General features: G+C 41.5%; 1 protein-coding gene across 13 annotated transcripts in view; it reads left to right on the forward strand.

The window, feature by feature from the left end:
- PARD3B (par-3 family cell polarity regulator beta) overlaps positions 1–13977 on the forward strand; it is a 930268-nt gene that overhangs the window by 861975 nt on the left and 54316 nt on the right. For all 13 annotated transcript variants that reach the window (XM_070581758.1, XM_070581756.1, XM_070581765.1 and 10 more), the window contains one exon: positions 10817–10896. In XM_070581758.1, the coding sequence (XP_070437859.1) occupies positions 10817–10896 (80 nt within the window). The remainder of the gene's footprint in view (positions 1–10816; positions 10897–13977) is intronic.

Below are 13977 nucleotides of genomic sequence, written 5' to 3' on the forward strand. Positions count from 1 at the left end.
CCTGTCATTAGGACCTTATAGGAATCTTCCATCACTCTAAGCAATCACAGGGTTAAGGTGCCCAGTGGTTTTGATTTATACTCCAGATCCCAGTTTACATCTAAATTGTAAGAATGTTTTTAGGTTTTTTTATTTTTTAAGGGAAATTTAAAAATCAGGACTATGTAAACAAAAAGGCTTGACAGTGGTAGTCATAACAAAACTTAAGCATAGGGCAGATGTCATAAAACTTTTATAAAAACATTTTTATATTATGTGTTCTACTATTCGACAGGTCTGGTTCAAAACATGAGCTAGCCATCGTGGAAGCTGATGAATTTTTTGTTAACTGCCACTAAGTAGATGCCTGAGACTTCAGTTTCATTGACTCAATAAATATTAATTTATTGAGGCCAGGCCTTGAGAATGCAATGGCTCAAAAAAGAGGCATTGTCCCTACTCTAATGAAGCTTGAAATCTAATGTCTTGTGTAAACCAAATTGTTAGACCATGCATGAATACTGAAAAAAAAATATGGTACGTAATACAGGCTGTTATTTTTATGAAATGACTCTTTATTAAAAATTACTTTTTCTATACCAAAATTAGCATCTGTACATATATCGATGCCTCCAGCTATATCAAAGTGATATTGCTGGGCAATTGGAGGTCAGTGGTACGGCTGTGATGACCATAAACACACTCAGCATGCTTGCAGGCAGTCATAATTTCACGTATTCCATCCCATTGCCACCGTGGGTTCATTTGAACTTCCAGGTCTTCTGTCTCAGGTCTTTGTTTAGGAAACAGAGCAGCAGTAACTATGGTGATCACTATCAACATAGGAGGCAGCCCTGAGAGTGACAGACAGATCTCAGTTCAGATCTTGGCTTTGCCACTGTATGACCCTGTGGCAAGGGGCTTACCTTTCTCTGAACTCTAGTTTCCTCATGTGTAAAATGAGGCAGAGACGGAAATGGTAGCATTGATCGTAAGTCACGATACTGATTGTAGAGTGTTCCAGAGAGTCATTTCTTTCTAGTAATTATAAATGGAAGTGACTGGAACTTGCCCACTGACTAAACTAGAAAAAGAAAACATTCTGAAAGGCCTAAAATTTTTACATATATTTACATTGTTTAGTCTTTAAAAATGCAAGTATATTTTCAGTGTACTGGAGAGCGTTAGTCAGTAAACAAATTTCCTTTGTAAGGCTTATTAGTTAAAAGGGATACTATGAATGCATAAGAAACAATATGAACAGACTATTATATCATTTTAAGACTGGATATATTTTGAGGGTCAACTTTGTTTCTTTTAGGATTAGTAAAGAACATTGTCACAGAGTATAGTAATACAGCACAGTGACAAATAATTCACAAATTACATCCAAGAAACAATTAGAAACCAAATTCAGTAAGTATGGATCCTAGACCTCGTAATTAATGTAACTAAGGCGGATGCCGCTGTGTTCATGTTTGCTCTGTTCCTGGAAAATACCGAACAGGTGAACAGACAGATTTCTTAGGGGATGCTTTTCCTAATACCTTTTCTTCATCTTTTCATCAGACCTTTGTCTTCTCTCAAGTGAGAGTTTATATTTCTGCCAGTGTTGCAATCTCTCTATTTGTAGGTAGACAGATGGGGAAAAGGAAACGAGGAATGGTGTCTGGCTCTTTAATTAAAGATGTAGAGCCAGAGTTTGCTCTTCAAGCTTATTGGCAAGACACACATGCACACACAAGCACATACACGTACACACACACTCACACACGAAGTACATCTGATAGATGAAGCCAAATTTGTAAAATTGTATCCACAATCATAGTTTCTATGGTAACTGTATCTTAGGCCCAGACACAAACAGAGCTGGGCAAAAGATGTCTGATTTTATTTTCTCTGAAGATGATCAGAAGAGAGAGAGTTTACGTATGAAGATGCTGTGGCCCGGTATACATACAGCTAGTACTCAGGTGGTGATGGCATAAGATTTAATGCTGAAATCCATATTATAATCTAATAAATGCTTTATAGTTCTATAATGTCGCAGATTACTTTGCTATCTTTGTCATTCTGCTTTAAAATAATTATGTACCTACATATAGTTACTATATTAGCAAAGTGTCAGTCGTTAACATAATGTGGAAACTATATGCAAGATAACTTTTATTAATGTGCATAAGTTAGGAAGGACTTCAAGGATTTATTTTAACTCCAATGTTTTAATTCCAACATCCTACAAAGGAGGAAATGTAGGCACAGAGCAGTTAAAAGGCTTACCCAAGAGTTATTTTTAAAAGATTTTTATTTGCTGTATTTTCTAAATGTTCTAGCTAGCAGATGTTCTAAGCTAGTCTATAAGCCGAATACCCAGTTATCTGACAAAATTACTTAAATTAAATTAGAGAAAATAAACACTTGAGAAATAATGGTTTGAACAAGCACATGGATGCTTGTTTCTCTAGATAACATAGTTGTAAATACATATCTCCAGCATAAAACACTTCACATTGCCAAAGAGAAATAAGCGAACAACCTATTTTGACTAGGGTTTGTTTTTTGTTTAAATGGAGCATTGTTAGTTTCCCTCCAAACATGTAGCATTTTAACAGAATGTTTCAATATGAGAAGATGCTCAAAGCCAAGTTCATAACTTTTTGGATGTTTTCATTATGTTGATTCCTTTAAAAATCTTCCAGCCAAAACTATAGCTAGGTGAGAGCAACGTAATGAAAAGAAAGCTTTTGGAAGCTGCTCAAAACTATCTGTCATGATACCAACATGAAATGAAAGGCATATTTCCTAAAATGGCATCTAAATTTTTCTACTTTGCATCTTAACCTTATGATGTGTCTAGCAGCATGAACTCCTTTTTTTATGATGGACCTGAGTAAGACGTATTTGTAGCTGAGGATGTTACATGTAGGTGAGTAAGCCGTATTACAACTTCCCCCAGCCTTTCCGTCACAGCAGCTTTTAAATTTCCTCGGGAAAATTGACTTATGGGACATAAATTACAACATTGGCAAAAATGTTTCCTAACCTGTAGGAACTGGAAAACATGTTAATTTTGAATTGTTTCCGCTTTTTACCGTCAGACATTTGCAGAAAATCTTGTGTGATTTATTCTTTTATTTTTAATGAATTGTTAAAAAATGTTTGAAAGGGCATTAAATCTTCCCATCTGCCATTAATCTGCAAATGGGGGAAACAGGGGGGTCAAATGGCCTCTTTAGTATATTGCTTTATGAAACTGCTGATTCTAGCAATGCCAGGCTAGAAATACATACTAATTTAAGGAACCCTGACTGTAAGAGCAAGCTCCTTGCTTTTGTAGAGAAAAGACTAATAGCTTTATTTTAACAAGGCTCTTAACACCCCAGCTGGCAGCAGGCACTGAGTGAACGAAATTGGGAGAACTCCCATGGACTAAAAGCATCTTAATTCAACATTCCTCCTAAACACCAAGCCCTCCTGATAGGCTGTCATAAGCTGTCATAATCCAGCCTAAGAAGGTGGCCTTGTGCAAGGCACGCCAAGGGATGGGTCACTCAAGTTGCTTGAAATAAGCTCTCTGAAGTTCCACTGCCCGAACTTGGTTAGTAGAGAAAGATGAATATGCCTGAACCTCCGCCTAAGTTCTAACATTACACTGTTGTGGAAAAGACTAGGTTTCTGTTATGGCTTAAGTCAAGATTATTTCTATCAGACGTATATTTAGGTCATTACATTTAAAAAAAAAAAAAAAGCCTGCACGATACCAAGTGAGATAAAGGGCTTCTTTAAAAACATTAATTGGATCAAAGCTGCTGACCTTGTTTTTTTGTGATGATGGAAATTACCTAATAAGGAATTCTTCAGGCAGGAACATTTTCTGAGTCTCGTTGCGCATGGAGCAAAATGAGAAATGAGCTTATAAATGCCTGTGTCTGTTCTCTCTCCCTCCCTCTCTCCTGAAGTGGCCCAGCTTCCTAAGGACTAAGTACAACTTAATCATGAGCTTCTCTTTAGCAACCTCTCTCCGCAATTTCCTACCCTCAAGTCACAGCTCTTTGCAAGAATCTTTGTACTCAAGACAATAATCTATATTGCCACCATTTCTGATTGGGCTATTAAAAGTTACCGTGTTACAGGAGGAGATAAGATAAATTATGATTTATCACAAATAGAATATTATATAACCATTAAAATTCATGTTCATGAAATATGCCTAATAACACAGGAAAATGCCAATAATAAATAGTGGGAAAAAACTCTCTATACCATTAAAATATGGATATATTTATAAATGTCAACAGAGGTCTTCTCTGACTGGTTTTCCACAATAACCATTTACGAAGAAAAAAACAGTTAAATCTGTTTGTTAAATAATGGGACACAAATTTATTCCCATCACCTCCATTAACTGAAAGTGTCTCCCTGAGCGAGAAGACCTTTTCTCATCTCTGTGTCTTAGAGTATTCAGCATTTGACTACTTCAGAGACACTAACAAATGTTCATTTATTTGAAAGTATTCATCTCATTTTCTGAGCATGATAACATAAGACAGCACAACCAGTGGTTGGTTATTTATTAGAAAACTATAAAGATTTTCAACACCGTAGAGTCTGGCTCTCTCTCCCCATCAATCCATTGAAATCACTCTCAATAAAGCACCAATCGCCATCCCATTGCCAATTCCAACATCCTCTTGCAGGCATTATTAGTCACTGTTCAGTGGCAGAGAGCAAAATCCACTCTAGCTAGTTTAAGCAGGAACAAATTTATTAGACCATATTAACAGGCTTACAAAATCTTAAGGGAGGCTAAGAAAAACAAATTCTTGGATAAGCTCTCAGGAATGATTTCCCAAGCCACACTACAGGACCAGGCTACCAAAGGAGCTGCTGCGACTTCTTTGCGGGAAGGTTTCGGCTCCATAGCCACGTGACAATGCCCATATCAGGAGCCACCATAATTAGGAAGGGGCCACAATCAGGAGGCCACCTCTAGTGCAGCCAACTCCACAGCTAGCGGTAGAAGCCACACTCCCCCCCAGAAACTAGCCATGGCGCATCTGCCAGAATGGCCACAGGAAAAGCCAGCACAGCTTTAGTCCTGCCAGAACAAACAGTCAAGTGTAGCCACTGTCTCAATCCCGTTTCTTACATGATATGGCTGAACTTAAACCATACCCAATACATGGACAGCAAGGGAATTATGGGAAGTTTTTAGCCTTCCAGGCTCCACAGTTGAGGGTGACACTCCACAGGGTGGAGGACTGGATAAAGCGGGCTAGCGCACCATATACACCACGGTCCCTGTCTTACTGAAGCCCTTGACTGGTTTTGACACTGTTGACCTCTCCCTCCTTCGTGGAACTCTTTTCTCCTGATTTCTATCATAATACTCTCTCCTAGTTCTCTGATAGACCAATGACTTTTTCTCAGACTTTCTCCTGGGTTCAACTTTTTTTGCCTGCCCCTTAAATGATTGTGTTCCTAGGAGAATTGTTAGTATTTTTCTCTATTCGCATTCCACGCCTTTTCTTCTGTTCTGTCTCTACAGACACCCTGGGCGTTCTGATTCTTTCCTGAGGTTGCAAGTACCTTCAATAAGCTGAATGTTCCCAATTCTACATCTCTACTCCAGATTTCTCTTCTAAGTTGCAAACTTTTATACTCAATTATCTGTCAGACATCTCCATCAGATGTCCCAACTGAAGCTCAGTATTCACTCCTCCCACCCCTACCCCTACCCCTATATCTGTTCTTCCTTAATTCTCGTCTTGGTGATGGTTACCAAACCCACCTAGTCGCTAAGCTCAGACACTTGGGCATTATTCCAGACACACCCTTCCCATTAATCCTCCGTCAGTCCTACTAAACCTGCCCCCTTAACATCCTTTTGTCACTCCCTTGTCTCCATCCTTTTGAATATCCTCTAGTTTAGGCCTTTACTATCTCTGGCTCAGACTGTCACTGGAACATCCACACTATGGCAAGAATAATCTCTCTAACCTGTAAATTTGTCCTGTCATTTATCAAGTAGCACTTCTCAATGGCTCCTCCATCACCTAAGGGTAACACCAAGTTCCTTGGCCTGGCATATGAGCTCCTCCAAGATCTGGTTCATGTCTGTGTCTCCAGAGCTTGGACTCTGGGGTCAGGCAGACCTCATCTTTGTCTCAAATCTCCCATGTACTAGCTGTATGACTTTTGGCAACTACTTAGTTTTCTCATCTGAAAAATGGGTCAACCATTGGGGTTATTGGGAAGATTGAGTGGGACAATGCAAATAAAACATTAGCATTGTGCTTGGCAGATACTAAGCACCAAATAAATGTTAAATGGTAGTAGTGATCAAAGAAGAACCAAATAAAAGGAGAGAGAGTCCATGGTCTTGGATAGGAAGACTCAATATTGTCCAGATCTCTTCTTCCCAAATTTATCTATGGATTCAATGCACTCCCTATAAAAATACCAGCAAGTTATTTTTTTGATTCTAAAGAATCTCAACAAGCTGATTCTAAAGTTTATATGGAGAGGCAAAAGACCCACAATAGCCAACACAATATTGAAGGAGAACAAAGTTGGAGGACTGACACTACCTGATTTCAAGTCTTACTATAAAGCTACAGTAATCAAGACAGCGTGCTGTTGGTGAGAGAATAGACAAATAGATCAATGGAAGAGAATAGGGAGCCCGGAAATTGACCCAGATAAATATAATCAACTGATCTTTAACAGAGGTGCAAAGGTTGTCTTTTGCTCCAATACAATGGAGCAAAGGTTGTCTTTTCAACAAATGGTGCTGGAACAACTGGGCACCCACATGCAAAAAAATGAATCTAGACACAGACCTACACCCTTCACAAAAGCTGACTAAAAATGGATCACAGACCTAAATGTAAAAGGAAAAACTGAAACTCCTAGAAGATAGGAGAAAATCTAGATGACCTTGGGTTTGACAATGACTTTTTAGATAGGAAACCAAAGGCATGACCCATGAGAGAAAGATTGATAAGCTGGAGTTCATTAAAATTAAAAACTTCTGCTCTGCGAAAGCTCTATCAAGAGAATGAAAAGACAAGTCACAGATTAGGAGAAAATATTTGCAAAAGACATATCTGATAAAGGACTATTATCCAAAATATACAAAAACTTCTTAAAACCTCATAATAAGAAAAGAAACAGCCCAATTAAAAAATGGGCAAAAGACCTTAACAGACACCTCACCAAAGAAGATAAACAGGTGGTAAATAAGCATATGAAAAAATACTCCAAATCATATGTCATCAGGGAGATATAAATTAAAACAATTACTCTATACCTATTGGAATGGCCAAAATCTGGAACACTGACAACACCAAGTGCTGGTGAGGATATGGAACAATAAGAACTCTCATTCAGTGCTTGTGGGAATGCTAAATGGTATAGTCACTTTGGAAAATAATTTGGCAGTTTCTTACCAGACTGAACATACTCTCACCATACGACCCAGAAATCGTGCTCCTTGGTACTTACCCTAAGGACTGAAAACTTATGCACACAAAAAACCTGTACATCGATGTTTATAGCAACTTTATTCATCATTGCCAAAACTTGGAAGCCACCAAGATGTCCTTCGGTAGGTGAATGGATAAATAAACTGTGGTACATCCAGACAATGGAACGTTATTCAGCACTAAAAAGAAATAAGCTATCAAGCCATCAAAAGACATGGGAGAAACTTACATGCATATTGCTAATCAAAAGAAGCCAATATAAAAATATACTGTATGATTCCAAGTGCATGACGTCTGGAAAAGTCATAACTATGGAGACAGTAAAATGATCAGTAGTGGCCAAGAATTGGGGGAGGGGAGGGGTGAATAGGTGGAGCACAGAGGATTTTTAGAGCAGCAAAAATTCTCTGTATTGTACTACAATGGTGGGTAGAAGTCATCATACGTTTGTCCAAACCCAAAGATTGCACAGCACCAAGAGTGACCCCTAATGTAAACCATGGACTTTGGGTGATTATCATGGGTCAATGTAGCTTCACAAATTGTAACAAATGTACCACCCGTTGGGGGATGTTGATAATGGGGAAGCTGTGCATGTGTAAGGGTAGGGGGTATATGGGAAACCCCTGTACTTTCCTCTCAATTTTGCTGTGAACCTAAAACTGTTCTGAAAAATAAAGTCCATTAAAAAAAAGTTGCAGTAGAGGCAATAGCAGTTGTACTATAGTAGTAACACCAGGGGTGCTGTCACTACTGTTACTAACAGCCTTTTCCTCATAGCCTGTTTCTTCCTTTACCAAAATTTTGACATGCCCTGAAAACCGTCTTTTCTCATGCCTCCATGTTGTTTCACTTTTGTTCTCTCTGCTTAGAATGCCTTCCCCTAATAATCTCACAGCATTCTCCCCCTAAAAACCTCCTCCTCATCCATATTAAAGTTTTAGATGAAGCTTCAACACCCATGTGAAGCTGTCTTCAACTCTCCCAGGTGGACTTTGGGATCTATCCCTTCAGACTCCCATGCCTCCTTCCTCAGACTCACAATCGAGCAGTGACCTCATTGGGCCATAATTGTTTGCAGGCCTGCCACCTCTATATTCGTAGCAGTGAAGAAATCCAGTTCTGTTCATTGGTGTGAACATAGTACCTAGCCTGGTATTTGCATACAGCAGGTGCTCAGTAGTCACTGATTGGGTGATTGCGTTAAAGATGTCACACTAGTAATGAAGAAGCACATCAATACGTACACAGTGAAGAACAGAATAATTGTGGATGTGACAGCATGCCACCATCCCTACGTGCTGCTGCTCCCATGAAGTTTTTGCTAACACTTCCGGTGTCATCTGTGCTGTTAGTAACATCCTGAATGGCACTGACCATACCTTGTCGTACATCACTCTTGAATTACTTCATTTCTGATGAACGTTCCATGACGTTAAGGATCATCCCACATCTCAGAGAATCTAGTGTGCTGGTAGCCCACCAGAAGAACAACAAGCATATAGGTGCTACCTCTAGAGGAACCAGAACGTTGACTGCTGTCATTAGGCCAGGCCAGTTCTAGATAAGAGCGCTCCAAGTCTTCACATGCAGTTTGGTGGCCACAAGAAGAAGGTTAGTTGTAGACGTCTAGAGCTGTGCTAGAGTACATAAGCATAATGTTTTTCCAACAACCACAATTAATCATCTTCAGCGTCCTTCTGGTAATCATTTTAATTCTTCCTCCATAAAAAATAGGCTAAAAACAAACAAAACAAACCTTAAATTGGAGTAGCGGAGGTCAGTGCTTCTATCCTTCACTTCTTCTTCCGTGCCTTTTACTCATCCCCTATCTGACGCCATCCTGGCCTGGGGTCTTTGTTAGAAAGGTCAGTGGTTTAAATCGAGGCTTTTTTCCTAATGCAGGGGATTCTCAGTCTCTCTGCAGTTGCCTTGAAATTTGTGTGTGCCATCTTCACCCTTACCTAGGTAGCTCCCTGGGCTGTTGCCCTTTCAAGTATCGCCAGCCATATTGGGGAACTATAAAGGGGTTTGCAGGACACTCTCTGAAGGGCCTCCTGTAATGATTCAATGCCAGGAATAGTCTTTCTTACTCTAAAAGAGCATATCTACTTGCTTTGCAACACCTCCCCCAGAAAACCCTCCCTACACACACCGCCCAAGCCCAGATGGCGGTTTTCTAGAAAGCTGGGATATTTGGAAGGAAGAAAATAACTTGCAGGTTGGGTACTACCTAGAAAAAATTCCCTTACTGACACTGTGTTTACTGGGAAACTCTCCCTGCCCCGCATTATGAGGGTCCAGGTTTTTTATTTACCCTTCCCATGCCCATTATGTGAGGACTACCCCAGCACACGAGCAAGCACATGAGTGGTCCACAAAACCACATGTTGGCGAGAACAGGCTGTGTTCAGGTGATGTGAACAGGATGTATGTGTTCATCCTGGTTTTGGTTGGTGTGATAGATACAGAAGGACTATATACAAAGTCTTTACATTCATGAAACTAACACACTTTACTGAGAACCTACTGGGGCCAGACACTGCCCTTCAGAATCTCAGAGGCTAATGGAAGAGACCCAAAGAGAGATGAACACAGGAGGTGCATAAGAAGGGACAAAAAATAACACAGACCAACCCCAGATAGAGAACGGTCCATCACTCCTCTGTGGTCGTGCGTAAGGGAGGGAACCATGGGAGGTCTGGGTGGGGGAGGGCTTCATGGAAGCTGTGCAGGAGAGAGTTGCCTGTCACCAAGCCCTGTTGGTAAAGAAAGCTTTCATGGAAAAGGGAGTTTTAAAGATACAGTCTTCCTTACAGCCAGGAGGAGCCTCAGGAGACGTGATGCATGAATGTATATGGGATCCTGGAACAGAAAAAGACATTAGGTAGAACTTTGAATAAACTATGGCTTTAGTTAACAACAGTATATCAAGAGTGATTCATTAATTGTAAGAAATGGACCTCCCTAACATGAGGTGTTAGCAATAGGGAGAACTCTCTGTACTATCTTCTCAATGGTTCTGTAAGACTAGAACAATTCTAGAAACTAAACGCTGTTTAAAAAGAAAAAAAAGCAGTCTCACAGCCTACAGAACATCCCTGGTGTAGTGACAGGAAGGAGTCAGTTTGACAATGACCCTTTTTTGAAAGAAGTGACTTTGTTGTTAAACGCTGTGTTTGTGGCTTGATCATCCATTCCTACGGCGATCCTGGGTGCTGCATGCTCTTCCACGGTGGATTTTTGGCAGGCAGCCCCAGCATTTGTGCGCTGATTATAATTTTGAGATGCATTGTCAGTACCCAGGGTGTATAACGGATCTTCATCTCTAATTACTTCTCTCTCCACAGGTGTCTGGAATGGGTCCAGATGGGAGCGCACACAACCTCCGCTTTGAGGGGATGGAGAGACAGTACGCATCCCTACCCAGGTAGGTCACTGAGGGCTCTCCCATCCCCAGCTCACCCCAGATAAAGAGGATCTACACGAAATAGAACTCTGGCATTGAAATAGGGACCACGGTATAATCTGCTGCAACCCTATTGCCATCTTCAGAACCGTGCTCATAATTGAACACTTGTGGGTTATTTTTTAAGGGAAGAAAATAGTATATCATTGCAATTGAACATGTCAGCAAGAATATTGGATCATGAATGGAAATCCTAAGCCATTGCTATAAAAGTGGTATTGAACATCCTGCACCAAGCTTAGAGACAATAAAATAGCAAATCCTCTGTCCTAGGAGTTACCCGCGAGGAAGGGCGAGCCAAGCTTAACCTTGGGGCTTCGTGCGGGTGTTAAAAAGCAGGAGAGAAATGTGAGCCTGGGAAAGTGTTCTTGGCTTGATTTAGAATCTGACCGTGTTCTCTAGGCCATGAGCAAATATGGCTATGAGGCACAGAAACTGCAGGCAGAGCAGCCGCGCGGGAAAAGGCTTGGAGATTCTGGCCTACCACTATCCGCTGATGCTGTAACGAGACACCCCTGAAAATGAGACACAGTGCTCTTATCTGTGAGATGAAGAGTAATTTTATCTGCGATGGGTAGCTCATGACAAAGAGGAAGGCTTTCCAAGATCACGTACAGTGGAGAGAGTAGGGGGGTTAAATGAGTCAGGAGTGTGAGAATTAGTGAGTTTGGAATAAAAAACAAAAAACGAAGAACGCCAAAAAACCGTGAATGCCAGCTAGAAAACTGAAACATTATGGAATGTCTCCTTTTAAAGAGAAGGGGAGGGGCCTGCGGGTTAAGTTCTCACGTTCCATTTCGGAGACCCCGGTTCCCTGGTTCAGATCCTGGGTGTGGACCTACACGCTAAATACACAACTGTATTTTATTTATCTCCCTGGTTTCTTTTTTTATATGATGTCTCATAGTTTTTCTCATCCTTCATTTCTTTCCTGTCCCTATTTTTCCCTGGCCTAGAATTTTGTTTTTATTTGAAAAAATGGAAGTAGTCTCCCAAATTTCTTTTAAATATAAAGTTTCTGGCTTCCAATGTTGAAGTGTATGGAAATTGTGGTTAAGGCAGATGGGAAGTAGTATGTTCTTCAGAGAGGGAAGAAAAAAGGAAAACTGGAAACAGTTTCACGTCTTCCTGGCCAGCTTGCACTCAGACTTCGGAAATGGGTTTTTTTATGCAAATCATAAGCACATCAAAACATCGAAAATTCTATAAATTTCAGTCATTCATTCATTCCCCATATATCTATTGATCATCTGTGTGGCAGGCCCTGGCACTATGCAGACTGGAGACGCAGTGCCAGCCCATCCTCAGGACTCAACTCTCTAGTGCAGAGATGGGAAATCACCTCTTTATGACAGTGCAACAGATGCTGAGATTAGCATTTATAGCGTAAAGGCCTCTGGATTTCCAACTCCTGTTTATTTTTACTAATAAGCCCTGAAATACTCAATCACAGCTGACTCTAAACGAGTCTATTTTAGGATTAAACAGTGCAAAGGGAGTTTTCTGACAAAGGCAGTACATTCATGTTGTAGCTCTGGAGCCATCATCACAATATATGAATCGACAAAACCCCGCCAGCCCGGGAATACAACTGTAGTTGAAAGGGAAGCATCTTAGACGGAAAACAATTTTGACCAACGGTCCACTCACACATGCAACAACAGAAGGAGTGATTACTCCTCGTGCAAACAGACCTTTGCAGCTACCTGGCAACCAGAAGCAGCCACGTTGGAGGTGAACTAGGGCTCAGACAAATGTGTGAGAGCCCCTGGCACTGGTTTTTCAATGGGGAGGGGGCTCAGACTTGAGGCTCCATCTCAGTTTCTAAAGGGGAGATGCAAAGCGCCCTCCTCAGTGTGCTCTGGTCCATGCGGGGTTCCATATTCACCCATGAGGTGCAGAAGGCAGAGGCAGGCACACTGCTGGCTTCTGGGAAGGGCTTCAGACTCGGCTCGGTGTGCGGGAGACATTGCCCTGGTTTTCTAGTCTCCCCACCCCCGGAGATTTTACTGGCCGTTTAATTGAATTACAGCAGCTCCACTGCTCCCTCCCTTTGCCAGGAGAGTGAGGCGGGCACATCTCTGTAGGCACCGGCTCCCCCTCTTCGTCACAGAGGCAGGGAGCTTTCAAATATTTATGGAGTTAAATTTTTAATTAAAAATAACAATAATTCTATCTATAGGATAGGAGTCGGTGGCCAACCTTACAGGGGACTTATTATGCTGCTGACTGATTGGGCTCCTCTGTTGGTGGAGAGCACCACAGCGGTTTCTAAGATAAACTCAACAGTGTTGACTTATATGCCAAATTGGGAGCCATCGATGCAGACAGAAAATGCCCCCAGCGCATGGAGCTGGTGGGAGCCCCGGTCAGTCGAAGGGCACCCTGCTATGCTTTCAGGGAACTCTGTCATCTTTAGAGCAGGCCCATGCAGGCTAAATGACACTTCACAAAATAAGGCCAGTGCCCCAGCTGGCCCAGGAAGGAGACAGTGCCTAGCACTCAGTAGTTAGGAGATGGCCTAAGGCTAAGGGCTAAGATGTTAAGTGTTATTGTTAAGCAATGTTGAATCTTCTGCCTCTGAAGAAAAATGACTTTATTTCTTTTCTCCTGAGGGTGCTGCTTTGGACAGCAGAGCGCAGTTGCAGTACAAGCTCGTTAGCAAGCAACCACGCTTTTACCCGGGCCAGCGCTTTACCATCCCATCCAGCCCCCAATTTTCATTGGTAGTAAACAGAATGAAATCAGCATTCCTTTATTCTTGCCTGACACAAATTATTACTCACCCTGCATGAGAGGGAAGCGGCTGTTTCCCAGGCTGCTGTAATGTGTGAACATCAGTGTGTGTATTTTTGCAAACAGCTTCTTTTCACTTCAGCCTAGAAGCCCCTTTCAATTCTCCAGGGCCCCATGCTGATTTTACAGGCCTCCTCACGGTCAGTCCTTCAGCAGCCAGCTCTCTCCTCTCCCATCGCCAGCCTCCATCATTCCCACCTGGCCCATCCCTGGCCCCCTGGGATCCCATTATCCCTTCTCTGCAGA

The sequence above is a fragment of the Equus przewalskii genome, chromosome 17 (assembly GCF_037783145.1).
Source record: "Equus przewalskii isolate Varuska chromosome 17, EquPr2, whole genome shotgun sequence".
In the NCBI taxonomy this organism is placed as follows: domain Eukaryota; kingdom Metazoa; phylum Chordata; class Mammalia; order Perissodactyla; family Equidae; genus Equus; species Equus przewalskii.